Source organism: Euprymna scolopes, chromosome 12 (genome assembly GCF_053919585.1).
Source record: "Euprymna scolopes isolate OS-2025 chromosome 12, ASM5391958v1, whole genome shotgun sequence".
Classification (NCBI taxonomy): domain Eukaryota; kingdom Metazoa; phylum Mollusca; class Cephalopoda; order Sepiida; family Sepiolidae; genus Euprymna; species Euprymna scolopes.
In genome coordinates, this window is record NC_136493.1 from 10,094,168 (window position 1) to 10,116,572 (window position 22,405).

The 22,405-nt window shown below is 30.7% G+C and overlaps 1 protein-coding gene across 1 annotated transcript in view; it reads right to left on the reverse strand.

Moving 5' to 3' along the window:
• The window catches only part of LOC145291170 (calcitonin gene-related peptide type 1 receptor-like), a 380,557-nt gene extending 358,773 nt beyond the window's left edge, over nucleotides 1-21,784 (reverse strand). The window contains exon 1 of the mRNA XM_080136712.1: nucleotides 21,157-21,784. Coding sequence (XP_079992838.1) covers nucleotides 21,157-21,250 — 94 coding nt within the window. The 5' untranslated portion in view covers nucleotides 21,251-21,784. The remainder of the gene's footprint in view (nucleotides 1-21,156) is intronic.
• Nucleotides 21,785-22,405: the final 621 nt, after the last annotated feature.

Here is a 22,405-nt window from a genome sequence, read left to right on the forward strand (position 1 = left end):
TCATGATTTTGCCATTGCTTATAATCTCACTCAGATTGTTCGCAAACCCACTCGTGTGCCCGATACTACTGGTCAGTCTGCAAGCCTTCTAGACCTTTTTCTCTCAACTTCCCCTGGGCTATGTTCATGTTCCGTTCTTTCTCCTCTAGGATCCTCCGACCAGTCCGTTGTATCAGTTAAGATAAAAATGAAATGTAAGAAGTCCCCAGACGTATCCCTCCACCGTACTGTATACCGATACTCCATGGCTGACTGAGATAGCTTCCGTACATTTATATCTGATCTACCTCTGCATTCCATGTTTAAAAAGGATGCGTCCTCTACAGTATCAGACCTGACCGAATGGTTAATTGTAGGCATAGACCGATTCATACCATCTAAAAAAGTTCCAACAAATACCTACCAGCTAGCCATGGTTCTCCCCAGAACGTGCTGCTGCCATCGCGCACAAGAATCACTTTTTCCATAGCTACCAACGTAATAGATGTACTGAGACTAAAGCTGCTTTCAGGAATGCCAGCAACCACTGTAAAAGAGTAATAAAAAATGCAAGATAGCTATATGCCCAGTCTGTTAAATCCAAAGTACTGATCAGCGGCTTAGTTCCCACCAGTTTTGGCAAATAACAAATAGGATCTTGAACAGAAGTGTACGTTCTATCCCAACAATTATCAACGGACCAGAGGTCATCTCGTCAGCCCCAGACAATGCCAAACTATTTGCCAAGAACTTTGCAGCTAATTCTACCCTATGTGACGAAGGCCATCAATTCCCCATATTTCCTCCTATAACATGGAAACACGCTAGGTAACATACAAATATTTGTGCATGAGGTCGCCAAGCTAATCAAGAACCTTGATTCCAGTAAAGCTACTGACCCTGACGGTATCCGAATTATAGTGTTAAAAAAGCTTCAACCAGAACTTGATCCCATACTTACAAAACTGTTTAAGCGTTGCCTTAAGAAGAAGTGCTTTCTAACACCCTGGAAAACCTCATCAGTTTGCCCTGTATTTAAGAACTCAGGTGATAAGTCATTTCCCTCATGTACAGACTAATAATTCTCCTGTGTGTCATGAGTAAGTTGCTGGAATCCATATTAAATAGAGAAATAGTCAACCACTTCAGCAGAAATAACCTTCTTAATGACACGCAATATGGTTTCCGTTCTGCAAGATCTACTGCAGATGTGCTAACGGTTATATCTCGTAGGATTAGTGAATCTCTTGACAAAGACTTCCTTTCCAGGGCAATTGCTCTTGACATATCAAAGGCCTTTGACAAGGTATGGCATAAAGGCCTACTTCACAATATTTCCAGCTACGGTATAACTGGAAATGTTCTCTCTATCATTAAATCATTTCTTTCTGAGAGGCTCATAAGAGTAGTGGTTGATGGACAAAAATCAGAGGCCTGCAGTGTTAATGCTGGAGTCCCTCAAGGGTCTATCCTGGGCTCAACTCTCTTCCTGATCTATATCGATGATCTCCCTAAACACATACTTAAATCATTTGTTGACATCTATGCTCATGACACGACCATCTACGGCAACACATCAAAGGCTGTAAATGACAAAGCTCTCTCTGATTCTCTCTCCTCTGATCTCGAACGAGTGATTCAGTGGGGGAAGACGTGGCTGGTTACCTTTAATGCATCTAAAACCAAACTCCTATCTTTACATCATCAACGCTCTGATCCCCATCTGGCATCAATTGGCATTGATGGCTCTCGTCTAGGAGAAGCACCATGTTTTGACAAGCTTCTGGGTTTGACCTTCACTCCTGATCTTAAATGGAACACGTACATCATGTCTGTTGCCAAGGTCGCTGGAAAGATGGTGGGATCCTTCTACCGCTCCAGAAGATATCTCACTACTGATGCAATTTTCTATCTATATAAAAGCCAAGTATGTCCAAGGATGGAATACTGCTGCCATATCTGGGCAGGAGCTACTAAAAATAGCCTATCCTGCCTTGACAGAGTACAAAATAGACTTCGCGGCTTAGTGGGGGGGTGCCCTTTTCTCTACCCTGCGACCTCTCTCCCACAGAAGAGACGTTGCAAGCCTATCTTTGTTTTATCGTTATTTCCATGGTAGGTGCTCGTCTGAACTCCAATCTCTGGTCCCCCTCACCAATCTTTTACGAAAAACACCCATCTAGCTGAATCCACTGTCAAAAAATTTCCCCACTCTTTATCTATGCCTAAATCAAAACGTAGATTCCATGAACAAAGCTTCTTTCTTTATAACTGCACGCCTGTGGAACTCTGTTCCGTCTGCCTGCTTCCTTCCTGACTACAACTTGGATGTCTTCAAGTCCAACGTAAACAAATTTCTGATGAACCGCCCCCTTAAGTAGACACTTTATTAAATATCCACACTAACGTACTGTACTGACAATAACCCTTATCCCTGAGTGGCTTCCGGGCCTTGATAAGTGGTGACCACCTTGTAAAAAAACAAAACAAAAAAAAAACATATAAACAGACCTTTGGTCGACTACCGCCCTCAAGAAGACGAACAAATAAATTGTTACGTGTCGTTTAAACACTAGTAAATCGGCGATTATCAAAAGGAAATGTGAAAAAAAAGTTATTTAAGAGTTGCGGTTGATTACAGCATTTCACGTTGTGACGACTTATTGTTCTGCTCACAACTACGTCAGCTGGTGGGTTTTTATTTATTTTTTTTTTTTTTACGTTCAGTCAGAATCAACAAACCTTGACTTTGTTAAACAGATGTTTTACTCGTCATTTTTTTTTAACATTGATAATCTATTTAAAAATAATCTATTTATATCCGTACAAGACACACACACACACTCGCACGCACACACGCACGCGCGCGCCCACACACACACACACCCACACACACATACGCTCTTCTCTACCAACTGTGACCACAAGCATACGATGCTCGACTAATAGTGGAAGGAATTACATAGTTTTAAATAAATTTATTCATTTGTTTACTTATTGCGACAATGAAACCTTACAAAAGATATCTCTCGTTCCCTCTCTCTATTATATATATATATATATATATATATATATATATATATATATATATATATATATATATATATAAATATATATATATATAAATATATATATAAATATATATATATATAAATATATATATATATATATATAGTGCGTTTTTTTGTTTTTTTGTTTTTTGTTTTTTTTTGGTAAATATTGCAAACTCGAATCTATTGAATATATATATACACTCATAAATTTAATTTCCTAATTTACATAAATTTAAATTGTTTGTTCTCCCCTTTATCATATACACTAATAAAATAATTGAATTTCTCCTCATAGACCAATTTAGCTTATTTTACTCTCAAAAAAGCCCACGGCGAAAAGTCGAGCATTTAGGTTTTCCTCTTCAATTTATTAAATCATATATTTGAGAAATTGAATATGTTTGTAAATTAGTATTTACAAACATATTCGACAAGGAATACAATTGGAAAAGTTTTAAAATGTCATTATTCCATGAACATTCCATGAACATTCCATGTACATTTTATATATATATATATATATATATATATATATATATATATATATATATATAAAGCTGAATGTGTGTGTGTGTGTGTGTGTGTGTGTGTGTGTGTGTGTGTGGTCACCTATATGGTTTACTATTTTAAAAAACTGATTACATATAATGATAAATGTATCGAGACACAGGAATGGGTATGTTTTATCTGGTAGAACGGTGATTTATTAAAATTGTGGGGTCTGCGTTCGCGCCTGGTCCACAAAGTTTGGAAATAAAAAATTTATAAAATTAAAAACACAAACGTTTACATGTGTTTTTGATATAGATGTACATAGGAATACTTTTCATAAGTATGTTTTAACTAAAGTAGGGATGGTATAATAAAATTGTGGGGTCTGCGTTCGCGCCTGGCCTCCATAGAATGGAAATAGGCACACACTTTAATAAAAACTTTTCATATCTATCAGCGTTAGTTTACTTTGATAATTATGTTTCAGTTTGAAGAAATATGGTATAATAAAATGATGGGGTGCTCGTTCGCGCCTGACTTCCATAGAATGGAAATATATCACAAAGTTTAACAAGGTTTTTAATATAGATCCACAGAACATTGTGATAAGTGTTTCAGTGTGAACAGGTATGGTATAATAAATTATGGGGTTTATCTATTTTATTTTTACTTTCATCATATTTTGCTTTGGTTTTGATACTCCCAAATTCAACCCCAAATTTATAACCCTTCCTTTTCATAACCTATCATACTTTCATAAATCAGAGTCCATTTTCTGTAGGCTGTTTTTGAACCCAGTCAACGACGGGTATTTTTGCTAGTATATATATATATATATATATATATATATATATATACTAGACTACCCGTGACCCGTTGGGTCAGTATGTTATATTAGCTATGGAATTAATGTATGAGCGTGACACTTGTGACGTACAGAAAATAGTTTTTTTGCAATATAACAGAAACATTTCTATGAAAGTATATTAAAATAAAAAAAAGAATATAAATAGATTTCTATGAGTCGTTCTGTTTATTATAATTGTTTATTTTGGAAAAAAAAAACTAGAGCCAATGAATTATAAGTGGTTTGCCATACTTATAGGTAAATGTGCACTGAACAGATACCATAATACTTAAAGTTAAATTCAAATTTTGATATATCTTTTAATTTAAAAAAAAAAAATAATTGGGGCGCTGAGAAGTACACAGTAAAACAATACGTTTTATTGTCGCGTTCACTATTCATTTATAAAGCAATTAAAAAAACATATTTTGGGGGTTATTTATTTTGTTGGTAGTGTAGAAGAAAATGTATGAATGTTTTAAAGAAAAATGTTATAAAAAAATGGAAAATAAATTAAAAAATAAAAAGGTGGAAGGCGGTGGGTAAATCGCCGTTGTAAAATGCTTTTATGGTTGCCAACGGGTTAAAATAGATTTATTTGTTAGAGAATTGCGTTAAAATAACTTAAGCGTAATACGATGTAAAAAAAAAAAAGCAGAAACAATTACCAATTGTTTATTTGGATGAATTAAACTCGAAAAAAAATTGGGATGCTAAAAACGTACAGTAAAACAATACGTTTTATTGTCGCGTTGATAATTTAGTATAATATATATCGTATATATGAAACAGGTCGATGATTATTTGTAATCCCGTTTTACATTTGCTTCCCATATCTTGAAGCTTTTATCACAAAAGAATTAAGATATTCGCTTTTCTAAGAACGTCCGTTTATTCGAATGAAACCGGTCAAGCCTTTTCTGTTTACTTGTTTACGCTGCTATGGGTTTATGCTTATGTACGCATGCGCAAGCGGATGTCATAAACCGGATGTTGAGTTACAACACCCGTTAAAAGGTCACATGACTTTTATAATTATATAGATATATATAAAGCATATATATATATTATTTAACATGTAACGATTAATCATCCCACTACTAATATATATATATATATATATATACATATATATATATATATATATATATATATATATATATATATATATATGAATTAGTTGTGGGATGATTAATAGTTACATGTTAAATAATATATATATATATATATATATGAAAAACATATCTATACATATATAAATATATATATAAATATATACATATTAATACGTATGAATATATATAAATATATATATACCTATGAATACAAATATACATATGAATACGTGTATATATATATATGAATATATGTATATATATATGAATATATGTATATATATATGAATATATATATATATATATGAATATATATATATATGAACATATATATATATGAACATATATATAAGAATATATATATGAATATATATATATATGACTATATATATGAATATATATATGTGTGTGTGTGAATATATATATGAATATATATGCATGAATATATATAAATATGAATATATATATAGCTGATTGTATATACATATGAATACATATGAATACATATGTATATATATGAATATATATATAAATATGAATATATATATAATATATATATATGAATATATATATATACATGAATACATATGTATATATATGAATATATATATGAATATATATATATATGAATATATATATATGAATATATATATATGAATATATATATATGAATATATATATATATGAATATATATATATGAATATATATATGAATATATATATATGAATATATATATGAATATATATATATGAATATATATATATATGAATATATATATATGAATATATATGAATATATATGAAAAAATATATATTTATATATGAATATATATATGAATATATATATATGAATATATATATATATATTAATATATATATATATAGGTATATATATATATATATGTGAATATATGAATATATATATATAGAAATATATATATGAATATATGAAAATATATAGAAATATATATATAGGAATATATATATATGAATATATGAATATATATATATGAATATATATATGAATATATATTCATATGAACATATATATGAATATATGTATATATATATATATATATATATATATATGAATATATATATATGAACATATATATATATGAACATATATATGAATATATATATGAATATATATATGAATATATATAAATAAATGTATATATATATGAATATATATATGAATATATATATATATGAATATATATATATGAATATATATATGAATATATATATATGAATATATATATATGAATATATATGAATATATATATGAATATATATATATGAATATATATATTCATATATATATGAATATATATATGAATATATATATGAATATATATATATGAATATATATATATATATGAATATATATATAAATATATATATATTCATATATATATATATTCATATATATATTCATATATATATATGAATATATATATATAAATATATATATATGAATATAAATATATATATAAATATATATATATGAATATATATATATGAATATATATATATATATATATATTCATATATATATGAATATATATATATGAATATATATATTCATATATATATATGAATATATATATATTAATATATATATATATATGAATATATATATGAATATATATATGAATATATATATATGAATATATATATATGAATATTTATATATGAATATATATATATGAATATATATATATGAATATATATATATGAATATATATATATATGAATATATATATATATGAATATATATATATGAATATATATATATGAATATATATATATGAATATATATATATATATATATATATATATATATATATATATATGCAGTGACCCAAAATACGGTCCCCGTGTACATTTTTTGTGATATCTCCATTATTTATTGCCCTCATTTTACAGGACATGGCAGAATCAACGACCGTAAGTACACCAAGACCCCAGTGGGGGGTGGGACAAAGAATACACTGTGTTAAATTTTACTACAAGACAGGCTCGTTTAAGAAAACCCAGGACAGTTTCATGCGTCAGTTCGAATGTGAAAAGGCTCCATCCAAAAGCAGAATTCAGAACTAGGTGGACCACTTCGAGAAGTATGGGACCGTGGAGAACTTCAACGCTCCCAAAGAGAACTGTCCTAGCCACTGAGGACGTCCCAAGAAGCGAGCAGTCGAGCTGGTCGAAAGAGTGAGAGAGTCTCTCCAGCAGAGTCCGAAACGCTCTGTGCGTAAGCGAAGTCAGTCCCTCGGTATGTCCCGTAAGACTTGCAGGAGATCCTGGTGAACGATATCAGGGCTTATCCATAAAAAAATACAGATGCTTCAGACCCTTACAGCCTCAGACAAGAAGCAGAGGAGGAATATGGAAGTCAAGCTGCTGGGGGAGATCGAGGAAACACCAAGTTTCCTTAACCTGCTTTGGACTTCAGATGAAAGCCACTTCCATCTTGATGGAAAGTCGAACTCCAAGACAAATGTCTTCTGGGGGTCCTCCAGACCCAATGAAGTAGCAACCAAGCCCCTGCACTCTTCTAAGTGCACGGTGTGGGCTGCAATCTAGGCCAGAGACATCATCGGACCAATCTTCATCGAAGAATCTGGCGCAGCAGTGACAGTCACAAAAGAGCGGGATGTGGTGGTCCTCAAAATCTTCAAGAGTGCGCTTCAGACCATCTACCCGTCGCTCATAAGCAAGTTATGGTTCCAGCGGGACGGAGAAAGTTCTCACACCCCAAACCTTTCCCGTGATTGACTGAAAGAGAACTTCGGACGCCGAGTGACCACTCTCAAGACTGATTTTGAGTGGGCACTCCATAGCCCGAATATAAGCCCCCCAGATTTTTTTCTTTGCAGCTATCTTAAGGACAGAGTCTACGCAGGGAAACTCAGAACCATCACGGAACTCAAGGAAGCCATCAGGGAGGAGATGAGAGCCATTACCAATTCGGTCTGTAAGAACGTCATGGACAACTTCGTGCTGTGCCTCAAGAAATGCACGGAGCTAAATGGACGCCATCTAGAACATATGCAAAGACCCTAGTGTTTTGATGTGATGTTTTGAATATAATAAACTAGTTATGACCAAAGTTTAATTTCATTCGAAAAAAACACTAAGAAACGGAGCCTAATTAGAGGTGGGGCCCGATTTTGGGGTATATATATATATATATATATATATATATATATATATATATATATATATATATATATATATATATATATATATATGAATATAAATATACATGAGCATATGGACTCTGATTTATGAAAGTATGATAGGTTGTGAAAAGGAAGGGTAGTAAAGAGATAGCTTCGACTTCGGTGTATTAAAACCAAAGCAAAATATGATGAAAGTAAAAATAAAATAGATAAACCCCATAATTTATTATACCATACCTGAAACACTTATCACAATGTTCTGTGGATCTATATTAAAAACCTTGTTAAACTTTGTGATATATTTCCATTCTATGGAAGTCAGGCGCGAACGAGCACCCCATCATTTTATTATACCATATTTCTTCAAACTGAAACATAATTATCAAAGTAAACTTACGCTGATAGATATGAAAAGTTTTTATTAAAGTGTGTGCCTATTTCCATTCTATGGAGGCCAGGCGCGAACGCAGACCCCACAATTTTATTATACCATCCCTACTTTAGTTAAAACATACTTATGAAAAGTATTCCTATGTACATCTATATCAAAAACAGCCGCAAACGTTTTTTTTTTTTTTTTTAATTTTTAATTTCCATACTTTGTGGACCAAGCGCGAACGCAAGCCCCACGATTTTTATGAACCACCGTTCTGCAGGATCAAACATACCCATTCCTGTGTCTCGATACAGCTTCTAGCATTATATGCAATCAATTTGTTTTTAAATAGTCGACCATATAGGAGTCTATTCGTTACCAGACACATACAAACACACACACACACACACAGACATTCAGCTTTATATATATATATATATATATATATATATATATATATACATATATATATACATATACATATATACATATACATATATATGCATATATATATATACATATATACACATATATATGCATATATATATACATATATATGCATATATATACATATATAAACATATATATACATATATATATTCATATATAAACATATATATACATATATACACATATATATGCATATATACACATATATACATATATATACATATATACACACTCATATATATACATATATACACACATATATACATATATACACATATATACATATATACACACACATATATATACAAATATACACATATATATACATATATACATATATTAATATATATACATATGTATATACATATATATACATATGTATATGCATATATATACATATATACACATATATATATGTATATATATACATATATATACATATATATACATATATATATATACCTATATATATACATATATATATACATATATATACAGAGAGAGATATACATATATATATACATATATATATATAGATATACATATATATACACATATATCTGCATACATACATATATATATATACATACATATACATATATACATACATATATACATATATACATACATGATGATTGCAACGTCTTCTCAGACGAGTGTCACTCCCTCAGACACTGAAAGTTCATGAGCCCGAAAATGACATATAGTCCTGCCAGCGAATTCACATGCTCAAGCAGACATGACACTAAAGACGGCCATTGTTATACATACATATATATACACTCACACGCACATATACATGCGTACATACACAATACACAATACGCACACATACATATGCATACACACACACATGCAAACATAAACAAGACGGTCATTGGTATACATACATATAAATGTATACATGCATGCATACATGTCTATAAGCATACGCTCATATATACGCATGTGCATACACAATGCATAATACACAAACATACATATACATACCCACATTCATACATATACATCCACATATACAAATACATACACACATATACTTACACATACATATACGTACACATATGCACATATATATACATACACTTACCTACATATACATACACATCCATATATATGCATTAATACACATACACACATATATGCACACATACAAATACATATACATACACACCTGCATGCATACACATACATGCATATACACACATACATGCATACGAACATTTATAAATGTATATATGTACACACACAAACATATATACACATATACATACATATTACACATAGATATAAATACATATAAACTCACATGTACATATATAAATATACACACACATACATATATTAATATACATACACATATACATATATAGATACAAATAATGATGGCAGAATAATTGTTACATGCATCCAGCATTACAGGCGTACACACGTCACAGCTTTTTTTATCGCAACAGGACTTGTTTCTTTCTTTTTTTATAATAGACAAATACCTGAGGGAGTATCTATACAAAGATGATGTTACAGAGTTTTAGCTTTGTACGACAGCTAAATCTCTCTCTCTCGGTTCAAAATGTTGACATCCAGCAACAAGCAAGAGCAAGATAGCCAGCAACAAGTCAAACTGCAGACCAGCTTAATGCGGGTACTGGTCATACATATATATATACTGTGTGTGCAAAGTCAAGACTTCAAGACAAGGTGTTGGTGGCAACAAAAAGTGTATTTCAATTTACGTTACAATTGTTTTAATGTTCAGTTCGACAATTTCATGCATTATATTGTTTGAAAATTTTCAAACACCAGCATTTCTTCAGACTTTATGAATAAACACACTTTTGGCAATGTAGCATTTTTTGAAAAGAAAGAAAAAAAGGGGGAGAATCCCTAACGGGAAAAGCATGCGAGAAACATTTACGTTGGTTGTGGTTACGGAAAAGCCCATTTAAATATTAATGTATCGCCTAATTTTTATATCCTTATTTAAGAACAGAGTTATGGAAAGTTTCTACGGCGAGCCCTAAGCCATTTAAAAAATTTTTATATATATCCCATTTGTTGGGTTCCTAAATTCCTTTATTTCCCAATGATTGATTTTTTTGTAAAAAGAATTTTTTTAAATTTTGTTTCTATATTTATATTATGGCCGTAACAACCTTGTAAAGACGTTACGGTTAGTTTTAGTTTAGTATTAGTAGCAAGTAATGTTTATAGATTATGGTTCTATTGGTACATGGATATAATACCATTTCTTGTTTAGAATTTGATTGAATATGCGAATAACATAAATGGGTGTATTAAATATATAAACACCTTGTAGGACATTTCGGGTGAAGTGTTCTAATCTATTTACTGTCTGAAAATTCCTTGTTATTCTACTTGAAAAATGTTTTTATGTCGTTGCTTAGGATGATTTGAAGGGAGATAATCCAATTATGTTGTTGAGTACTGCTTGTTAATTGTATTTGAAACTGGGTCGATTTTGTTTCTAATAATAGTTAAAGGGAGGTAATTCAGGCAGTTTGTGTTTTCGGTTCATTGATTACTAGAAGGCGACTATGATTTAATAATTAATTTAATCAGATAGGTCCAGAACATGCTACAATGGCTTATTTAACAAATTAAGTATATAAATTATATTTTGATCTAAAGGAATAAGTTTAACCCGCATCTGGTATTAATCACTTAGGCTGCTCCTGTTATATAATTCATGCATTGTGTTCTTGGGTGTCTAAATAAATAAAATATTGTATGTCCTCTAATTATTATTCTAACAGAAAAACCACCAAGTTTGTTTTACTCCGGTGGGAAGATGTCTACTCCTTCATTTATGGGTAAAAAAGAACACTTAGATCAGTGAGTGAAGTAGCAGAATAAGTAAGTCAGCATGCATTCTACCAACTTAAGGTGTCAGATGACAAAATCAATTAAATTAATAATTAAAAGGATTTACAGCCCCCAAGTTGCTAATTTAATTGTTAATAATAACTAGATTAATTGCTGAGTTGTTTTATTGATTTGAAGAGGGTGTTACTTATTTCACCGTTAATACTGCTACGACTGAATACAAAAATGCTTGCCGTTATGGAGAAAACCCCCCATTCTAAGATGAGCTATATACTTTATTTATATTTCTTACCTGGTTAAGAAGAAAGGAAACTACATTCGCATGTTAGATTTAGATCCTTCATTTACATTGTAACAATTCTACCTCTTTAACTCTACATTAAAGTTTAATCCTGGCATCCGATGATCCTTATTGTTGTAAAAAGATTATGCCTCAGTTACATTTAAGGCGTGGTAACAGAAATCTATTTCTATGAAGGCATCCCTGTATGGCATAAAGTCTTTTATTCAAAATTTCCTCTCTGGAATTCACAATGTAGAAGGCTTCCAATAAACATAGACTGAACCTTTTTGATTTCCCAGGGCTGTACTTCCTCCCCCTGTCCACTACTGACCATTTTAATTCAAAATTTTCATTATTTCTGTTAAGTCCCCTAATCTAATCACCTAATGCAGTTGTGTTTCTCTTTTTGTTTTTATTTTTAATGCTTATTTTTGTGCCCACCCCCCTGCTGTCGTTTACGCCATCCCTATTAGTTTCTATCTCAGGTTCCTTTTTAAATGATACTACGTGATTTCTGTATCTGTCCTTAAACACTGTTCCCGTGGCTCCCAAATAGATCTCCTTAGTGTTATCGGTTTTTATCTCGCATTTATACACTATTTCCGAGATTAGACATTTCCCATCCAACGGACAATTTTCAGGTATCCTACAATTACATTTTCTGTTTGGTATATTTTCGTTTGATGCTAGTTCGTTGTTGTTCCTTATTTTGCTGATTTTTCTATTGTTGGAGCTAATTATATTCTTAGCTAAGTTTCTAGACCTTGAGAAAGATAATTTTACAGAGTTTCTATTTATTATTTTGCTTAGTTTATTATCCGGGGGAAGTTTTGGTCTATTATTCTGTAGAATTCCTTAGGTATATTACTTTTGATATGCTCGCTGAATGGTGGATTGAACCAAACCTGTCTCTTGCGCCTATTTCTCTTATTAATGGAATCACCCTCATCCTTCCCTGTTTTGCTGCTATTATTTCCCCCTCCATTTCTATTCTTATGATCATTTTCAATGTTTTCCTTATTGGTCTTGTTTTTTTTTCTAGCTCTCATTGCCATGTTGTATGAGATTACGCAGTTAGGTTTGTAGTTACTATTATTGTTACTGTTATATTCAATTTTTCCGTTGCATCCTGATCTCCTAGGGGCCTCAGAGTAGTAGTCCTTGTTTTTTTTCAAAAAGATTTTCATTCTTAGAAAGTTCTGAAACTCTTTTAGAAATGTTGGGGATCAGTGCTTTCTTCATGCATTTTGGATGGTTTGAACGGTAATCTATGTAGAAAGTTTTTTGGTTAGGTTTGTCGTAAGGTTCGTATGTGCTATTGTTTATGTTGAGGGTAACGTCCAGAAAATTAACTATCCTGCAATTGCTGTCCATTGTTTATTTTTAATCCAAATTCCTTTAAAAAATTTCTGTTTTTTCTTGATTTTTCCGTAATATGGTCACTAGAATTAACTACGAAAAGTGCGTCGTCCCTGTAAAGTCCCCCATTTAAACCTGGAATTTTCTTGTTTATCTCCCTTAGTAAGTAGAGACCAACACAGTCAATGACCTTGTAATGTAAAAATTGCTCTCTATCTTTTCTAGGTGACAATTCACCGTTATATCTGATTAAGGTTTTTCTGGATATTTTTATAATTTCAATTTCCAACTTAGTTCAGTTTCATCTTCTGATAGTTTAAGTGCCTTCTGAAATAGCACAGGGGAAATGGAGGAGTAGTACGTATCTATGTCGAACATGATAAATTTGCTTTTGGGGTTTTTAGGGATCTTGTCAAACCATCTGATTACTTCCCCTGAAGAGATCCAGAGGTTGTGCTTAATTTTGGATTTTAAGGTTGGTATGATTCTGTCTAGTTTCTTTTTACTAATATTACCTATGTCGGATGACTATGGGGCTATAAGTCTAATACTTGGTTTATTATTGAAGTCCAGTTTATGGTCCTTCAATAGAAACCGAGTAGAAAAAATGCACACACTACTATCCGACACAGATACATATGCTCCCACAAACTTAAATTCCATACAAAAAGATATTGAAACTTTCAACAAATCCCTAAAAAAACTTATAAAAAATGATAAAAATGGGCACCTTATATCGAATATCACCCCATTGTCCCCACATTATATGGCCTCCCCAAAACTCATAAAAAAATATCCCCATGCGACCCATAATTTCGAACATCGGAAATGTCACACAGAAGGTAGCACGAGCCATCTCCCAAATTTTAACCCCACTAATGGGCACCATTAGTACTGCTCATATTAAAAATTCTGGAGACCTACTAAATAGAATAAAAAACATCAATATACAAAATAAAACAATGCATAGTTTGGACAAAGTCTCTCTATACACCAATGTCCCAATTAAAAAATGTCTTACGTTACTTCTAAAGCATCTAAACATAATTAAAATTGATTTACCTTTCTCCCCGAAAACATTAATAGAAATAATTAAACTTATCACAAACATTACCCACTTCCAATTTAATAACTATTTTTATAAACAAAAATTCGTACTCCCTATGGGAAACCTCCTCAGTGGGGTATTCGCTTGCTTATTCTTAGAATTCTTAGAAACTAGCTCTTTTAAATTTAGAATACTTGCAAACACAACTTATTTTCGATACATTGACGATATCCTCATTTTTCTCCCCGCAAATACACACATAGAAGAATTAAAAAATAAACTCAACTCAGTCGAACCCTCCATAAAATTCACATATGAATCCGAACATAACAACTCCCTGCCCTTTCTTGATGTACTTATCATAAGATCTGAAAACGATCTTATGTTTAAAGTACATCGAAAAAGTACACACAAAAATGATTATATACACTATTACTCGCACCACAGTGATAAAATAAAAACGGGTATGATCATCGGTTTTTTCTTACGTGCCCTTAGAATCTGCAGCCCTCAATATCTCGAAAATGAAATCACACATATTACCGAATCACTAAAACTTTTACAATATCCAACTCACCTTATCTCTAAAACAAAGAAAAAAGCCATCAAAATATACTCGAACATAGACAAACAAAAACAGAACACACCAGATACACCACTACTAAATAGGCATCTTCTTATACCTACCCACACTAACAACGACACAATTTGCAATACTCTTAATAATCTTGGCATACAAACAGTCCAAACCACTTCCTTAACTATAAAGCGAACTTTAAAAACTAGCAAACATTCCGCTGAAATCTCCACATTCAAAGCCGGTATTTACGCCATCCAATGTAATGATTGCAAAAAATCATACATAGGTGAGACACAGCGAAATTTGGAAATCAGACTAAGCGAACATAAAAGGGACATAAGAAATGGCAACCCCTTAAATGCACTTTTTCCCCACTGTGTCGAACATGGCCACTCTTTCGGCTTTGGACGTGCAAAAATCTTAAAATCCATCCCAGATAGAGCAAAACGAAGACTTATTGAATCTGCTTTAATTTCAAACATTAATACCAGAGAAAAGGATTTTATAATGTAGCCCCAATCATAGGTAATATAATAATAAATGAACAAAACATTAATTTAGATCCTGGTTGATAAAAAAAAAATGCATATATGTATATAACCCGACCCCCCTCCACACACACTAGATATAAATTCTCTTTTCATCATGAAAATTTTCTCTCCAGAACAGGAAGAGAACTGAACTTCTCCTTTTTCGCATGTGATATATGACCGTTTTCCTGTACATCCTCGCCTAGAAATCCTGATGATGTCCCCTGAAATAGGGAAGAAACGTTGATTTTATTTTTGTTTTTACTCTTTTAGGTTTTTCCTTTTTATTCACATATATGAATATATATATATATATGAATATATATATGAATATATATAAATATGAATATTTTATATATATATATATGAATATCTATCTATCTATCAATCTATCTATCTATATATATATATATATATATATATATATGAATATATATATATTTATATGACTATTTTTATATATATGAATATCTATCTATATATATATATGAATATCTATCTATCTATATATATATATATATATATATATATGAATATCTATATATATATATGAATATCTATCTATCTCTCTATATATATGAATATCTATATCTATATATATATATATATATATATATATATATATATATATATATGCAAAATTTTAGTTATTCAATAATTTAAAAAGTTATGATGTGATACGTTTGAATTTCAAATCAAAGGATTTTTATTTGTCTATGTAAGACAAAGAATACATTAGAAATATTTTAACTCCTTATCCTATAGGATTTCGATGTCTACCGTCTCTTCAGAGGAGAAAATATTAGCGAATAGTTGTAATGGTTTACACCTGCTAAAGTCAGTGTGTTATGGAAAATCATCATTAAAAGTTGTTTAAGTATTTAAATGTCATAGAGTAAGGGAAGTTAATGAAAAGGATATAAAATTTCACTTCCAAATTGCATGGTAAAATCCGAAGTGAATTTCTTTGAAAGCCCTGTTGTAAAATGATTTAATCTGTATTTTGAGTAATCCACATCACAATGTAGTGGTACGATGTAGGCATTTCCTTGGAGCAATCATCTTTTGTTTATATAATGGGCCCGGTAAAGATAAGATAATATATAGAAAGATAGAAAGATAGACAGACAGACAGACAGATAGATAGATAGATAGATAGATAGATAGATAGATCCGGTGGATCTGTTTATTAATAAACATATAAATTGATATATTTAATATTTTTTATAATTAGAGAATATGAGTTTCAATTTCCACTCGAAAATAACTTCAAAATACAGTTTGGATCATTTTACAACACTGCTATCAAAGACATTCACGTCGCCTAATCAAAGACAGAACATGTACTTCACTTGAAATTTTTATTTATGTTCACTAAGGGTCGCACTTCTTATCAACACCCGAAGGCCATTCGAGGATAAGCGTTAATGAATATCAGGTGGTCGCTGAGACAACACTATGGTGATCAGCTATGGTGGAACTTGGGTAAGGTTTAATTATATAAGAGGAGAGCTCAACAAATTCTTGTTTACGTTTGACTTAAAAACGTATATGTTAAAGTATTCTGGGAAGTAGCCCTGCGATATTGTGTTTCACAGATTGGTAGTTCTAAGAAAGAAATTTTGCTCATGGAATTTTTGTTTAGTTTTAGGCTCAGATAGGGAGTAAGGGAAATTGTTGACATTTGTTGTAGCAAGACAAGTACTTGTTGCGAATGCTTTGCAGGGGGGGTAGATCGAAGCACCTGCCATGAAAATGACGATTCGGCAGAAATAGACTGGCAGCATCTCTTCTATGTGAAAAGGAAGTAGGAGCGAAAAGCTCTCTTTCCACTTATTCGAAAATTATACAAATTAGAAACACAATTGAAAGTAGGCCCTTCAGTTTCACTTCTTCAATCGCCATAATGCCACATTTACTCTTTACTTAAAATATTTGCAATGGGTTTAATTATTAATATTTATATAAAAAATATATGTGAAAAATGATGCTGGGGAGGAGACGTGATTCTTTTATTTACATACTATCCATATTAACAAAGTGCGGCATAAGGATATAAAATGGGGAAAACCAGCTCTTCCGAATGCGGGAGGGGATTTGGTCGAATACAAAAATAGTCCCAAACGGATTCGTCGGCATTTCCCTGGGACGATGAACAGCCCTGCTTCCCGAAGGGGGAAATAATGCTTGGAAGGATGCACCTTTTATGACCGAGTCGAATGATACCTAACCCGGACAAAGAGATAGTTGTTTAAGTCATTCCCTAGGTTGTCAGAATGTTATCATAATACACCTGTCGATATAAAAAAGGGGAATGTTGACAGAGTTGTTACCATGAGTGTGATTTGGCTCAAAGAAATAGTTCGTTTTGTATTCGAATTAAGACATCAAAAAATCGAACCGGAAATTAAAATATGAAACGAAACATTTAGTTTTTTTCATTTTTCTTAGTTATTTGTTATTGAAATGAAACGAAACAGTATTATTTTTTTATTTTTATTTGTTTTTTTTCTTTTTATGTGTTTTTTCTGTTATTATCGAAATGATTTGTTTTCTTTTTATTTGTTTATTTTTGTGTTTTATTTGCTTATTTTTGTTTTCTTTTTATTTGTTTATTTTGTTTTCTTTTTATTTGTTTATTTTGTTTTCTTTTTATTTGTTTATTTTGTTTCCTTTTTATTTGTTTATTTTGTTTCCTTTTTATTTGTTTATTTTGTTTTCTTTTTATTTGTTTATTTTGTTTCCTTTTTATTTGTTTATTTTGTTTCCTTTTTATTTGTTTATTTTGTTTTCTTTTTATTTGTTTATTTTGTTTTCTTTTTATTTGTTTATTTTGTTTCCTTTTTATTTGTTTATTTTGTTTCCTTTTTATTTGTTTATTTTGTTTTCTTTTTATTTGCTTATTTTGTTTTCTTTTTATTTGTTTATTTTGTTTTCTTTTTATTTGTTTATTTTGTTTCCTTTTTATTTGTTTATTTTGTTTCCTTTTTATTTGTTTATTTTGTTTTCTTTTTATTTGCTTATTTTGTTTTCTTTTTATTTGTTTATTTTTGTTTTCTTTTTATTTGTTTATTTTGTTTCCTTTTTATTTGTTTATTTTGTTTTCTTTTTATTTGCTTATTTTTGTTTTCTTTTTATTTGTTTATTTTGTTTTCTTTTTATTTGTTTATTTTGTTTTCTTTTTATTTGCTTATTTTTGTTTTCTTTTTATTTGTTTATTTTGTTTCCTTTTTATTTGTTTATTTTTGTTTTCTTTTTATTTGTTTATTTTGTTTTCTTTTTATTTGTTTATTTTGTTTTCTTTTTATTTGTTTATTTTGTTTCCTTTTTATTTGTTTATTTTGTTTCCTTTTTATTTGTTTATTTTGTTTTCTTTTTATTTGTTTATTTTGTTTTCTTTTTATTTGTTTATTTTGTTTTCTTTTTATTTGTTTATTTTGTTTCCTTTTTATTTGTTTATTTTGTTTCCTTTTTATTTGTTTATTTTGTTTCCTTTTTATTTGTTTATTTTGTTTCCTTTTTATTTGTTTATTTTTGTGTTTTATTTGCTTATTTTTGTTTTCTTTTTATTAGTTTATTTATTTTTTCTTTTTATTTGTGTATTTTTATTTTCTTTTTATTTGTTTATTTTGTTTCCTTTTTATTTGTTTATTTTGTTTCCTTTTTATTTGTTTATTTTGTTTCCTTTTTATTTGTTTATTTTTGTGTTTTATTTGCTTATTTTTGTTTTCTTTTTATTTGTTTATTTTGTTTTCTTTTTATTTGTTTATTTTTATTTTCTTTTTATTTGTTTATTTTGTTTTCTTTTTATTTGTTTATTTTGTTTCCTTTTTATTTGTTTATTTTGTTTCCTTTTTATTTTTTTTTGTTGTTCCTTTTTATTTGTTTGTTTTTTTAGGTAAAGGTTCAGTATCTTTCCACCCTCAAGAATTTCTTTAAAATTACTAGTATTATAGGTTTGCGGGGAGGGGGGGCGTTTAAAGTTCCAGGAAATAAATAGTTTCTAAGATATGAAGAAATTATAGTTTCAAAACGTGTTTTCAAAAACCTATAAAAGTGGTCATTTTAAAGAAAATTCTGGAGGTGAACCTAATGTAAAAATTTACCATTTATTTAATTCTATGTGTGAGGTTTGAAATTTACATATTTCAACGCAATTGTTACCCACCCCCACTCCCAAAAAAAGGTTTTTTGTTATTAGAAAAAAAGTGGTGAAAAATGAAGATACTAACAGAAATACGGCCCTGTCGGTGGGGCATTAGAATACGCCGACTGCCCCCCCTCCCCTGCAGAGGGTAAAAGTCCCTCAATGGGGGTCCTGGATATGGCCTTAAACTATATCCAGTGGTGAGGCCCCAGCTTGTGGGCTTTGGGGAGTGTGGAGCCACCCTTTAATTACCATTGCTCCCAGGTCCACTCTGACCCGGAGTGATAGTACCTGTTAGGGTCCCAACTATGGGTTAAATAGAAACCGACGTGAAAACAACAACTATATTCTATTAAAAAAATTTTCTTCAAAATCTTTGGATTCGGCATTAAATAACCCGAAAAGGGTTGATATGCCGTAAAACAAAAACAACCAACCAACCAACTAACAGAAATACATCAAATAAAATAATTAAAAAAAGAAATAAATATAACAAAAACGAGAATCTAACAAACCGAAAAATTCAAATATTTGGCAGCAATTATTATCCAAAAAAAAAAAAGGATGTTGTTCAAAAAAAAAAAGAAAAAAAAAAAGGATGTTGTTAAAAAAAAAAAAAAAAGAAAAAAAAAAGTTGCGTTTCATTTTCTTAGAGAAGAATTCCCTGTTTTTGTTCATAAATCAATTTCCGATCATGAATACAACTTTGAGACGAACTATTTTACATCTCGGAACCGGGTAAGGGCTCGGTAAACATAACCAAAAAATGTAAAGAGAGTCTCTTATAAAATAATTGCTTAAAAAAATAAACGATAAAAAAAACGTTTTTGTGGAAGATGCTCGGTGGAAATTGTAGACCTACCTGAGAAGAATGGTTCCGTTGATATGTCCGTCGGGCAATTTCCAGCTGTTGGGGTCGTCACTTGTAAAAACGCATCGCGAGTGTAATTGTTCATGGTTTTTAATGGTCCGTTGCTATCCTTATAGTAAAACGGCGTGTCGCTACGTTCATTCGGAAAAATGTCCGGACATTACAAAGTGGACCGGGAGGGAAGTGAGGATATCGCGCAAACAAGACTTTTTTTTATGTCCGTGTGTTTGTTTGTTTTTATTCGAATATTATCGGAATTGTTTTTCGATGTACATTATTATTTTTTTGTTTTATGTTTTATTTTTATTTTTAATGGATAGAGAATATTTCACTGCGCGTGTGGTTGCTTTGAAACTTGGGAGTCTTGAAGCGTGAAGCCAGGTGGTAAAGGACTATAGAGAGATGGAGGGGGAGAAAAGAAGAGGGAGGAGGATATTAAACAGGTAGTAGAAATATAGAGAAGGTGGAAGTACATAGAAAGACAGAGAGAAGAGAGAAGGCGAGAGAGAGAGAGAGAGCAAAAGAATGGAATGATGATGATGATGGAAGAGAAAGAAAGATACAAAGAGAGGGATAGAAAGAGATGGGTTGATTGGTAGGAGATAGAAAGAAAAAAGAAAGAAAGAAGGGTTGTGTGAAAGGACAGAGAGGAGGAAAAGAAAAAAGTTGAGAAAAAGGCAGAAGATGAGGGGATCATTTAAGTGTTAAAGAATATAAGAAAGTTAGAAGGTGATGAAAAAAGAGAAGATAATAATGTGGGTTTGAAAGATATATATATATATATATATATATATATATATATATATATATATATATATATATATATATATATATATATATATATATATATACGGGCGGTCGGGTTTCAATCCTGGCTTGAGGTAGTTGCCTGTCTAACCGCACTGATGGGCTGTGAAACAGCGAAACAGTACTGTATTTAGATGACTATAATGCTCCTCATCTTGAGTTGAGCATATTGGGAAGTGATACACGAATTACCATTAGCGTATAAAGCGATGCTCTTTGTGTAAACAAATCGAGCTTAGGTATTTCGGATGATGTCAAAACATCGTTTATTCACGACTCGAACAGCAGCAGCCGATTAGCGTAATGGTTAGGAGACTTGATTGTCATACAGGCGGGCGGGTTTAAATCATGGCTTGAGGTAGTTGCCTGTCTAGCCGCACTGATGAAAAAGCGAAACAGTACTGTATGTGGATGACTATATATGTATATATAT